At 43.0% G+C, this 13,075-nt stretch overlaps 1 protein-coding gene across 1 annotated transcript; it reads left to right on the plus strand.

The window, feature by feature from the left end:
• Positions 1-643: 643 nt before the first annotated feature.
• On the plus strand, positions 644-9,957 carry trim8a (tripartite motif containing 8a). The gene is made up of 7 exons (XM_067610047.1): positions 644-1,032; positions 1,640-2,238; positions 7,315-7,410; positions 7,969-8,202; positions 8,347-8,378; positions 8,500-8,615; positions 8,758-9,957. Exons 2-7 carry the CDS (start codon positions 1,669-1,671, stop codon positions 9,414-9,416), a joined length of 1,707 nt encoding a protein of 568 aa, XP_067466148.1. The 5' UTR covers positions 644-1,032; positions 1,640-1,668; the 3' UTR covers positions 9,417-9,957.
• The last annotated feature ends 3,118 nt before the right edge of the window (positions 9,958-13,075 follow it).

The raw sequence follows: 13,075 nt of genomic DNA on the forward strand, positions 1-13,075 counted from the left end.
ACAGAATGCAGGTGGAAAAAAAATCCCTCCCCCTCCCCTTCCAAGCATGTAGGAAAACCTAGGGTGGCTGCAATACTTGCAAAAAAAAAAAAAAAAAAAAAACGTGAAACGCCCTCTCTAGAGCCAGTGTTTGGTTTGTCAGTTCTGGGCTACTGCAGTAACATGGTGGTGCAACATGGCTAGCTCCCTGGGGGAGGACCCACTCCTATCCACTCCAATCACATTTCTGAAGTCTAGAAGAGCCACATGATTGAATAATTTTATCCCTATTCAAGTTAGCCGGATGGCTAAACTGGAAGTTAGCTGTCTTGGCCACTGAAAGTCTTTAGTGAGCATGCTCCATTGGTGCATTGTGCTCATAGAGCGTGCACAGTATGTTTTCAGGAAGTGGCTTTTTTGGCTTCATGCGCCACTGAGCAACTTTCATTGGAATGAACGGGGCCCCACCTCTGACTCTGTATCCAGTTCTCTTTATACATCCACTCCCTATGTAAATATAAAGGGCTCATTCTAACGATTCTCATTTTCAGGTGATTATACACTAATTAAAACATTCCCATGAATATATTATTTCCGTTTCTGCCAAGCCCGTTCCGCTAGATGCCACTAAATTCTACACACTGCACCTTTAAAAGCTCATGAACACACCCGTAGTCGGAAGAACGACCTCATCGCTCGGGAAATGGGATCATCCGAGGAGCACGTGAATGCAGCAGAATCCTCCTCTCGGCTCCTCCCCGTGCCTGTATCATCTGTGACGGGTCACGTTACCGGAGGGGGGCAGTCGGTGTGGAAGCACTGAGCTCCCTCCTGACGAGTTTTAATCTGCCTGCACTTACCGTTAAATATTAGTCAAAGAGTTGACGGAAAGGCGAAACCAGGCGAACAAAAACCGGCGCTGAGCGGGCGGACGGACAGCCTGCTGGGATCTAACCAGAGCAACTGGATCTCATCGCGGGCTGGACGCGAAGCTCTACGGCGTTATAGGTGCACCGGAGTCTGCCGACGGACGACATGGGAAATAAATAGTTGGTAAGGTTGCTTTTTATCCAGTAGAATAAATCTAATGTGCGTGAAAGGGATGCTATGGTGCTTTATTGACAGCAACAGTGGCTTCTCGTAAAAATATAATGTCAGTGCAGCAGTGTGACATTTTATATGACAGAGTCCCGTTTCCACAGCAGCAAGTTGTCACTTGCTTTCAAACGCCACAGCTGAGAATTTCCAAACGACAATATGGTCATTGTACGTAATGATAATTGTATTATCACGTGTCTGTTTTCCAAGTTTCACTGTGTTTGCAAAATGTTTGACACTTTGTTGTCTCTTTGGATACACGAATAGTTACATTTTTTGCCGGTTTCTTACCAGTCAGTCGTCGCCTGTTAAATGCTACATTTGCTAATTGTTGTCTTATTGTAATAAACTCTTAATAAGCCTGTTACTGCAATCAGAATTTCTCCACCTGTCTTTGCTTGGCCCACATCTTTCTGTTTCATTTTGGACTAGATGTAAAAAAAAAAAAAAAAAAAGGTAGAGACTGGGATAGGCGTGATTTTCATTAGGTTTTTTTTTTTTTTTTTTTTTTTTACTGCAGAAAGCACTCTAATAAACTAATTCTCTTATTTGCTCCTTTTAGTTACACAACATCATTTTCCAGCTGAAGTCATGGATGCAAGTTGGAAAAACTGCTTCGAAGAGGAGCTTCTGTGTCCCATCTGCCTGAATGTTTTCGATGAACCCATCCAGCTGCCATGCAAGCACAACTTCTGCAAGGGTTGCATCTCTGAGGCCTGGGCCAAAGACAGCGCTGCGGTCCGCTGTCCTGAGTGCAACCATGACTACGACCAGAAACCCACACTGGAGAAGAACTTTAAGCTTGCCAACATAGTGAAGCGATTTAACGCACTGAACACCGACAAAGCCCCCCCTGTGCTGCACTGTGTCCTCTGCAGACGGGGCCCTCCGCTGCCTGTGCGGAAGGTCTGTCTGCGTTGTAAGGAGCCCTGCTGCCAAACACATATCCAGACGCACCTACAGCAGCCATGTGCAGCCCCGGGACACCTGTTAGTTGACGCCGAGGAGCTGAGCGCTTGGACCTGTCCCAGTCATGAGGAGTACAGGCTGCTCCACTGTGAGGAAGAGCAGGTGGCTCTGTGTCCGTTCTGCTGCATCTCTCACTGCACTAACCAAAGACACACGGTCTGTGATGTGGATACACAACGCATACAAATGCAGGTAGATAAATCACACGTACCCTCTTACTCTCCCAGCTCACCTCAGACTATCAATTAAATGCACTTTCTTCCATGGATTCTTCTTTCTCGCTGCTCACTAGTCTGTAAAGGCTTCCACTCTCTGCCTCTTCCTTTTATCTTCTCTGATGTGAAAGGACTGGACAGGTGAAAGCCACCCCTCAGGGCTGATGATATACACACACACACACACACACACACATATAACACATGCACACACATGCAGGCGTACGTCAGGCATTGCTTTTAACCTTGATCACACCACCGACTCCACGCCGCCACGCCTACACATTAGCCACCCTGTGCCCTCGGCTAAGGGCTGTGATGCAATCTGCATCCACCGGAAATGATGGCCAGCGGGGGGCGGATCCGCATGCATTTTGTTTATGTTTGCTGCTCTGATCAGTTGCAGTAACTGTGTCAGGATTTTTTTATAATGAGGAAATGCACACTGGGAAGGCTTTAGAGGCCGGTGAATGAATCAATGCACTGTTGCTGAGAAGGAAATGTGGTGATTTGTGGAAAAGTATGCCATTCAACCACTCTTTCTGAAGTGGAGGGTAATTCTATTGAAATTTTAGAGGAGGTAAAGGTAGAAAAGAAGGCAGAAAAAGAGTAAAAAAAAAAAACCTACTGTATGCGTGTTAATCTAACTGGCGGCATGTGAATAATGATCTGTCTTGGCAGGGTTGACCTCAGGATGCATGGAGGAATGCGTCTCACAGAAGGCCAGCGTGTCATGGCCGCTTCTGTATTCTCCTCACTTCTATATTTTATTTCAGTTTGTTCTCTTTTCACAAGTCTAATGTAAGTGGCAAGGTGTAAAATACAACCACCCACACTGCCTTATACACATTTCTTCCCTGTTCCTCCACTATCTGTGAAAGGCGCGGGAGTGAGAATCACATTAGTTTTAGCATCTGTTGTGCTGTGGTCGCGTTGTGGATACGGTTCGCCGATTGTGTTATTCCAGTTGGGAAAGTTACAGACGTGTATAGATCACAAAGTTCTATATCGGTTGAAGTTTTCGGTGCAAACTGTTGCTTTGCTTCGGAGCTATTATTGGGACAAAAGATGTCTGTTCAGCCCTTTCCACAGCTGCTCTCCACACACACACATGCACACACCCACCCAACTTTCTGTTCTTTCACAACTGTATGGAGTTATCCAGGAGTCAGAGTTCCTGGTTCTTCTCAGATTAGCACTGAGAAGAGCCAGAGTGCACTCTAATATTGATACATGTGGTAGTAGCTTAAAAGTTAGGCTTTTTGCTCACTGGGTTGTTTGTTAAAGTAATCTGAAGCCAGAATGGCTTCTCATAATTTCTTACTGCAAGGTCCTCTTTGACAAAGCTGTGGTCTATTTTAGTGAAAGGATTTTAGATTCCCCTGGCAGCTCTCTTGTTGCTTTTGGGATAAACAAAGAGGGAAAAACCAATGCAGCTATGTTCATATCTTTGGTTATCTTTGGCTCTATGGCTCTCAAAGGAGACTTTTACAGTAACCTTTTGCGGGCGTGCTCATAATTTCAATGGGAGAAAGAAAGAGTAATATAATAGTAATGTCGTCCCTGGGACAGGCGGAGGAGGAGCCCTCCCACACAACCTCACCTTGGTTTTCTCAGGCACCTCAGCAGGAAACCATCGCTCATGGAAGCTCTGCCATTTGCAGTTTCTTGTATCTGGGCTGGAGTGAATCAGTTCCCTAGAATGCTGAGGGCAGCCCATTGACATCAGACGTGGGGAATAGTTGTCAGTTGATTGTGAAAGAAGCTCTCTGTTCATTGAGCCTGAGGCTCCTCATTTAAACATGAGCTTCCTGGCAACCCGTGGGTGTCTGGATGCCTAAATAGGACAGTGGGGAAAGTGATCATTGGTGGGTTTAATCTTGATAAAGGTAGGCTTTCACGCTGCTACAGAGAGATCAGCAACCAGACAGTTCCCTCCTGTCCCCTTATGCTATTTCAAGCACATAATAAGACAAAAAGGGAATTGGAGGAAACATGGCAAAATGAGGAAGACACGGTTGTTGAACAGAAGCATTTAGGCACAGAAAAGCTGTTACCGTCATGTGAAGCCAGCTCATAAAGCAGTTCATGCAATGCTTACGATAGCAATAACCTAACAAAGAGTTTTTCACTGTTCTTTGGTAATACAGCAGTGACACAGAAGGTACGTGGCACCACTTAACTTTTATGTCAGTGTATTACACAATGGTTATAAATACAAATGTACAGTTTCGCCAAACACTGCCAAATAACCTGTAAGCACCATGTGTGTTTGCAGTCAGTCGTTATGGGAATTATCAGATTGTTTGAAGAGGACTGTTTAGCTGAAACTGCCTCTTGTATAAGCACAATGTAGTTTGGGGATGTAGCACACGTGTTGGATGTGTTATTATTGGTGTGTGACACAGGATTAAGGGCCACATTGCTGATTTTCAACATGAATGCCGCCAGCCTCATGTGAGTGAAAACGTGACAAATTTCCATTGCACCCCTGCATTCAGAATCAGCCACCTAAGTAAACGGTAAGTTCTGTAAGTGTTTCTAACCTAATAACATGCATATATATCAGCTGCTAATGGTAGCTATGTAGCAAAACTAAAGGCTGTCTTCTTGTGTGTACCTGATGATGAATACACGTCCTACCTTAGGACAACATTGGCAAAGCCTTAATGCTTCATTTGTTTATCAGTTCGCAGTCTTCTCCTCCTCCTCTTTTGTTGGTGAATTGCACCATTAACTGTGCTCATGGTGTGCATGTGTGTCCTCGTCATTGACGTTTTAAGTAGAACTGGATATGCCATGATGAAACGCCCACCCATTCATCAAACATAAGTTGTTCACCCAGCACAGCTCTATTAATACATCCACACCTCTCATGTGCGTGCTGGTAGAACATGTGATATGAACAATACAGGGAACTCTTCAGGGTACATGTAAAGGCTTAAACACCCATCACCGCAGTTTAAAACATAGGATTGGAATCTGCTATTACTCCCCCAAATGATTGACAGGTCATTTAATACAAAAACTAGCACCAGAAAACAACAAATCAGAAAACGGAGCTATTCGTATTTTTTTTTTAATGCTGTTTAAGTCTTGTTTACATCAGTAAAACAGTGAGAAAACAGTCCTGTTATGATCAGTGTTCAACACACAAAACACAGATTTCTCATCATTAACATAAACTATAAAATTATGTGTGTGAACTTAGCTCAAGTTTATATTATCCAAAAGATGAAGAACAGTGAAGGCTATGCATGGGGCGAGCTGTCTGTTACATTCCACCAAAGTAAAACTAAATCGTATGCATTGCACCTTTTAAGTTATCCATTCATTTCCACCTTATCCATTTCGTTACTCTCATCAGTGTAGTTATTTATTGTCAGAGAAAAACTCGCTGTATGCTACCGGCTTAGCGTCAAACAGCAGACAGCCACATATTAATTTATTATAGTCCTTTTGGTCCTTGTCATAGAGCAGTTTATTTTAAACGTGAACATAAACAGAGACATAAACTTTTTGCGGTTTGAATGAATTAAAGTCCAGATGAAACAGCATTTTGACAGTATCTAACTGCCGTATCGTGATGTATTTGCAAGTGAAACAGGACAGACAGGCGGGACATAACGCTGGGAGGGATTTGATTTGAATGTTGAAAAGTGGGTGTGTTATGATGAATTTTAGCTCTGTGCCACTAAAAGTTGATTGATGGGTAGATATCATGATATTATTGGTTGAAAGTGGTTGGTTCAAGCCTATGTAAGTACATGTCATATTTTACAGTCAGAAAACATGATTGGATTTTGATATAAGAATACAAAGAAATTGATTTTTTGGTATATATTTTTAAATAGGTGCACAATATGATAGTGGATGTGATCTAAAAGGGTTAAAAAAGCATTTTTCATTTCATTTTGACTATAAATAATATACAAACAAGCAAAAATGGATGTAGTTTTATGTATTTGTTAGTATTTTAAATGATCTAGAGTCTGATGTTTCGTTTGGTTGTTGAAACTAGATGCAGTGTTGGAAGTGTTCACTGTATTGTGTAGTAGCCAGCCAGTTGTTGTCCATGAGTGTTGTGAGCAGCTGAAGAGGCCTGTTGCTGTGATACCACAATGTAGCTACACTGAAACTCGCTCACTATAGACCGCAGGAATGCCCTCATTCTCCCTATCTCTCTCTTTTTCTCGCTTCAAACTTTCTCTCTGTTGGTTTCACTCTCTCTTTTTTTTTTGTATGTCTTTCTCACTTTCATTCGGTCCGTTCTTGGCATGTGTAAGCAGAGCCCCACAGCACTTTACCATCCCTCCCGTTTTCCCCTTTCTCCCTTGCACACTCATGCGGAGGGAGAGTGCAGACCCCGGCGTTATACACACAGACATGACAATGTGTCACTGACACAGAGGCCAATGCAAACAATGGGAGCAATGCATGTGGCAAAATGAGAAAGCAGCAGAGAGGGGTGAGTGTGTGAGACTCCCCCGCTTTTGCTCCCTCACATACACATTAGCTTCCACATATAAATACATACACAAGGCTTTGTTGCCATGACAGCGGGTTTTCTCATATTTGGGCATGGTGATTTTGCAATGTAGAAACAGTTCATTAAAAAGCGTACCTGGCCTCTCCTGTTCCTAGCTATCTGTCAGCCTGTGACTGTAGATTGATTTCCATCTCCTGCAGTAAATGGAGAAGGATTATGTTTACCAGGTCTGTGACTGGCCGTTGGCTCTCTCTGCACTCCAATTCTGCCCACAGAGGAAGTTGGCTAGTCCCAACAATGGACAATAGACTGAAGGAATAAGAGATGGATTTGTGCAATTGTGTTTGCCTTTGTTGGTGCTCTCTTAATGGATAAATGCATGCGGTTGTCGCTGGCAGCCATTGCTTCCTCCATCTAATCAGGATTGTGGAGGAGGTTGCCGTAGTGACTCATGAATACCAGCCAAGTTTGCTGAGGTCGCAGCAAGTTTTAGTCACGTTTTTTTTTTTTTCCCCCTCATTTCCCCGTTGTCTTATGCATCTCTTGTATGTCATCTATCCACAGGCCATGCTAATGAGGCAGCAAGGCAGACTGGATGATCGAGTTCAGAACATCGACGAGCAGCTTACTAAGCTGGAGTCAGACAAGACGCTGATGAAGGTACAGTAAGACATCATCAGTACAGGTCCATGAGTTTTATGTCACCATGTGGGTTTGTGCTACAGTTTTGTCTACTCTGTGCTATAACGAGAAGGAAAAAAATTAAGAAGCTTTAGCTCAAGCTTTAAATGGCTAATGTATTAGGATAGAAAAAGCATTTTCCCACGTTAGTTCCTAACAAAAAAGCTTGGATTCCACAAAATGAAGTATAAGAATAACTATATTTTAATATTCAGTAGCTGAACACATCAGTTGAATTAAAGATCAGTTGAGTTAAATATTAATAAATTGTTGTGAAATAATAAATGACTGTATAATAACTCAGTAGCATCTGTCATTAGACCCTCTGTTTGTAATTAGTGCTTTCTGTTAAAAAAAAAGTGCACTCCCTAAGCTCTAACTGAGATTACTCAAGTGATGTCACTTCAATAACTTTTCTTAGACTTGACAAAAGCTCCTCCAAAGCCACAGAAGACATACAACTTTTCACAGCCTGAGTAGTACCCCTCATTACTACTAAGTTAACGTTGTCCTGTCAACCCGTCTTCTCTCTGACAGGACGCAGTGTCTGACCTGAAGGAGCGTGTGAGAGACCAGTATCAGCGGATGCACGCGCTGCTAGAAGCGAACCAGTCTGAAACCATGCAGATGCTGGAGAGCACTTACACTATGTACGCACGGAAAATCTCCCAGCAGGTTCTGCAGCTCAACGAGAGGCGGCAGGAAGCAGAAAAACTTCTGAGCTCAGTACAAACGTTCTTCCAAAGAGCAGAAAGCTTTAACTTCATGAAGGTATAAAATCTGCACTACCTTCCATTCTCCACCTGTCCCACATGTCCAGCCAATCAAAAACATGCATCATGCACACCAACTGAAAATGTTTTTACAGCATTTGCATCCATTGAATGACTTAATGTGTCTTATTTTCTTTTTCAGAACACAAAACCTTACCAGCTTCTCCTGGACAGGTAAGCATTTCTGTTTCACTTGAATGTCAGGTTTACATCCGTTGACAAGTCTGATGCGTGTCTTTATTACCCCACTGGTAATAAAATACTGTTTTATGTGCGACTGTGTGTCTTTTTTCAGGTCAAATTCACACCTGAGTAGTGCCATTCCTCCACTTAGAGTGGGTCAGCTCAACTCTCATCATTTGTTCTCCGAACTCTCAACAAGAGAGAAGAACCTGCGCAAAATGCTGGAAGGTAGAACAGAATTGCAATAAGTAACTAAAGAGTAAAGGGGGGAATGTGGATTTTAAGCTATTTAACAACAATTTCTATATTATATTGTCAGAAATAACTACATATAATCTCTTTCTGCCCCACCTCTGTTTTCCATTCTCAGAACCGTTCAATGAGGCACCCATTCTTGACATTGTCCAGTCGCAGAGTAGCCCTGCTGGCTCCTATATGGGGACTAGTTCAGGACCACAGAAGAGGAAATACGGCATGTCTTTCCTGGAGAGTAACACTGAAACCTCTGCATCCCAGGATCCTCCTCCGTTGCTCTACAGCAGCAAAAAACCCTTCCTGGCTGACCAGAGCCATCATGCGTCATCCATGTATTCCTCTGAAGGTCTCACCCACAATCCTCACACCGGCCCCGGCCACAGTCGGCTCCTTGACAGTTCAGCCCATCACATGGTGGGTCTAGGGTCCAGCTCTAGCCACCCCTCAGGGACCATATTCACCCCCTCCCACTTCCCCAGTGGAGGTGCCTCGCAACAAGCCATGTACGAAGGGAGGAAAGTACTGATGTGCACTCTGAATAACTGCTGCTGCTCCCGGGCCCCTGCTGCCCGTGCCCGGCCACCGTACCCGGCACCAGACTCCTTCCCCCCCATGACCTCTCAGGAGTTTAACCCACATGCCCCTCTACCTGCAAGCCAGCCGCTGCAGCATTTTCCCATGAGGGGCCTCATGGAAGCCGCACAGACAGCCAGGCACCCAGACATCTACGGGCTGTACAGCCAGCCTTCAACCAAGCATTATGGGACCAAGTAACGAATCAGAATCAGCATCCACTTTTCCGTTTTATTGAATCATAATTGGCATCGGAATATCAACTTTTTTGCTTTTTGTTCCAGAGATTTGTTGTCCGTTTGTGTCTCCAATACGCCTCCATGATGTTATTTTAACCCCTTGTTTACTTTCTGAATCACGTTGTCAGTAGTATTTTCTGTTTAAATTCAACTGGAAGTGCTAATGTGAACAATATAGTCTTAAATCCATTAAAGCAGTTGAACTAGATCTTAAAGAAAAAAGACATTGTTCATCAGGAGCCCTGACATGGGACTCCAGAGACTTCAGTGCCTAAAAAGACTGTTAACATGCTCTTATTGTACTTGCAAGTTCCTAGCTCTTGATTATTTCCTGTTTGTGGCTGAAAGCATGCAGGGAGCCTCTCCGTGCACTCCAAAGTCCACGTGGCTTTAGAAAAACACTGGACTACGAATGCTTGTCAGGTTTTTCATACATTTTATACGAGATTATGAATAAACCAAAATCAGAGAAAATTATGAATAAACAAGCATATTAAATGGCATTTTTGTCATATTTTAAGACCTGGTTTACAGTTTTGAGTGTAATCTTGTGGGCTTTTTTTCCCCCCATGGTAACGAGTGACATATTTGTTATTTTAAACATTATGTTTGATTATAGTTTGAGGTCTGTTTGTACTGAGGAGCACATTATGTGATTTATTTGGGTTAGGAGGTTTTACAGTTTGACTCACTGGGCTACATTTGAAATGTCAATGCTGCCTGTAAGAAAGGAAAGCCATTATTGTAGCACATCCCACCCTGCAACTCACCCACAATCTATTCATAGGTTAAGGCTTGTAAAATGGAAAAAAAAAAAAAAAAAAAAAAGGATACTGAATGACCGCATGTTTGAGACCTGCTGTATTCAGAGGAATCTCAAAACACAGCGGAGGAGCTTTGGACAATGATTTGTTATAGACCGGACCACAGCAGGCCCATTATCTGCCAATTTAGGACAGTCCACTTCCTTGTCAACATCCTGGTCTCTGGCAAAATCTCTGTCTCATCCCTCTTTGTCTCATTATTGGAGCTGGTTGTCAAGTTAGGTCAGAGAACAGGAATAACTGATGAGCAGCACCTCCCTCCCCTCCCCTCCCCTCCCCTCTCTCTCTCTCTCTCTTCCTCTCCCGGGGTATCATTTGCCGGGGCTCGATGCGCAGGAGGAGGAGGGGTAGAGCGGCGGATGATATAAGCGCAGAGTTTTAATGAGGACTGGGACAGTAAAGTCATCTACTTATCTGTCACTCATACTCCTTTCATCGTCCCCCCCCCCTCCCCAGAGCGAGACGGTGAGATAGAGGGAGCGAGAGGGAAGAAAGGGGAGGGGGATATAGCACATCACTTATTTATGGGTTGTAAAATGTTCTGCCCCCCCCTCCCTGTTTTGCTCTCCCTCTTCTCTAGTCCAGTCTCTCTTTTTTTTGTTGTTGTTGTCATTCAAATTCAAGAGAGTGTGAATATAAAAAAGTTTCTGATAGCTTTTCAAAGAGCCCGGCCCCCCTTTAGCACTGATTATAGGAGGCAGAGGAGTAGGAGGAGCTGAGGTTTAGTTACAGTGTGGCATCAATCTGACATTTATTGTGTGTATGTGTGTGCGGCAGCCTATGAGCATTCCCCTTGTGCACCGCTTCATCTGTGTGTGTTATTAATAAAACATACAGTAGACTGAAGGAGGCCATACCATTAATTTAATCCTTATAAATAATTTCATATATAGCTGCATGTTTATATCCGACTTGTCATTTTTTAAGCAGAAAAACATTATAAAAATAAGGGATTTACACGTTAAAGAAAGCTGAATTTTGTTGAAAAGAGTGAAAGAAATCACATTTTTTCATAATTTCTTAAGAAATATTTTAAATCACCTTCATTTCACATCACAGCAGTTTTATCAATCTTACAAACGTGAAGCTGGAAGAAAAGTGTGTTGCCTTCATTGTGTGTGTGTGTGTGTGTGTGTGTGTGTGTGTTTGATTTGGGCTGCGTTGTGTGCAGGATCGGTGCGAGTCGAATCCTGTTGTTGCGGGAGCGAATGTGTGCTCAGGTGTCAGCATGCAATCAACCCAGTCAGTGTGTGTTTCCTCATATGTGTGCAGAAGTAGGCTCAGTATAAGTGTGTGTGTGTGTGTGTGCTCCGTGAGGTTACATATAGGGTAAAGGGTGATGCACTTGACAGCTGTGCTCTTGTTGTGGCAGGTGTGTTGGGAGCTGTATATGTATGAGTACAACACACCCCTGCCTGCAGCAGGACGTGGGCCTGTAGTGTGTGTGTGTGTGTGTGTGTATTCAATACATGCAGTCAGCTGTTGCAGCTGTTGTTTGTGGCTGGAGGTACTGTTGGGAGTTAAAGTGGGCACTCTGTCTTTCTTTCTTTTCTATTCATCTGAGTATATTTACATTTTGAAGATGTTTTATAGAAAATAAAAGGAAAAATCCACCCTAAAAGAAAGAAAATCACAAACTGACTAAGAGAAATTGGATGTATGACAACACTTTCATCCCGCTTAATAGACTGGTGATATATGGTAGCTAAAGAGTATTTTAGGGGTGGAGTCTTCCTCTGTAACTCAGGCCTTTGATGAATATTATTGACATAGTCCCAATACATTTGCACAGCTTGCAGCTTGCATAACCATCCTGTCAGGTCAACGGTGGAGGAGAGAAGTGGCTGACATGGCAGCGATAAGTGCTATAATATGTGGAATAAATGAGTATCTATTAGTGCTATCAGTCTGAACACACAAACACACGTATACGGTCTTGGCAGCCGTTGTACTAACGCTCAGGGAAATATAAAGCATAATGCATAGAGAGCGGCTATTCATCATACAAGCAGAACCTTTATCTGATTAGGCCTTTGAAATCTGTGCCAAATCTCCAATCCAGGATAGCAGCACACACACACACACACACCCACACACACACACACACACACACACACACAAAGAGAGAGAGCACAAACATCAAAGACAAAGATCCAATGTTTATTGATCTCCAGGTCTATTTTTTGCTGGTGGAAAGCGGTGTAACATAAACCAGTCTTCTGTCGTGTTTCAGCTGAAGGGAAACGGGCAACAACATTCAAACAATGTACATAAAAATAGTGAAATAAGCAAAGACAGGAAGGGTGTGTGCAGGTGAGCTGTGCCAACAGAGATGTGTGTGTGTGTGTGTGTGTGTGTGTGCGTATGAATGCGGCTGACATTTTAGATCAAAATTAAAAGGGCATTTCAGAGTCTCTGTTGAGAACAGCTGTATCATTTTTTTTGAGTGGGAATACAAAGTGGCATGCTTGAGCTGTTGCCATAGTAACTCAGGGGTTTTGACACTGGAGTGACACCTGTAATTGTGTCAGAGGTGGAAAGTACTTTTGTTCAAGTGCTGCACTTATAAGTGCTTATTGTTTCCATTTTTGCAGCTTTATACTTTAACTTTTAAATGATAAAAGTAGAGTTATCATTAAAAGTTTATTTAGTTAGTAAATTCATGAACTTTAAATTTTTATAGCAAATTGAAGGATCTATTTTGTGTGTGCGTGTGTGTGTAGTAAGAGAGAAACACAAATTACAGGAAGTTGTTTTATCCAGGTATTCACCAAACAAACTTCTGTATTGTTTTTGT

The sequence above is a fragment of the Thunnus thynnus genome, chromosome 14 (genome assembly GCF_963924715.1).
Source record: "Thunnus thynnus chromosome 14, fThuThy2.1, whole genome shotgun sequence".
NCBI classification, from domain to species: Eukaryota; Metazoa; Chordata; class Actinopteri; order Scombriformes; family Scombridae; genus Thunnus; species Thunnus thynnus.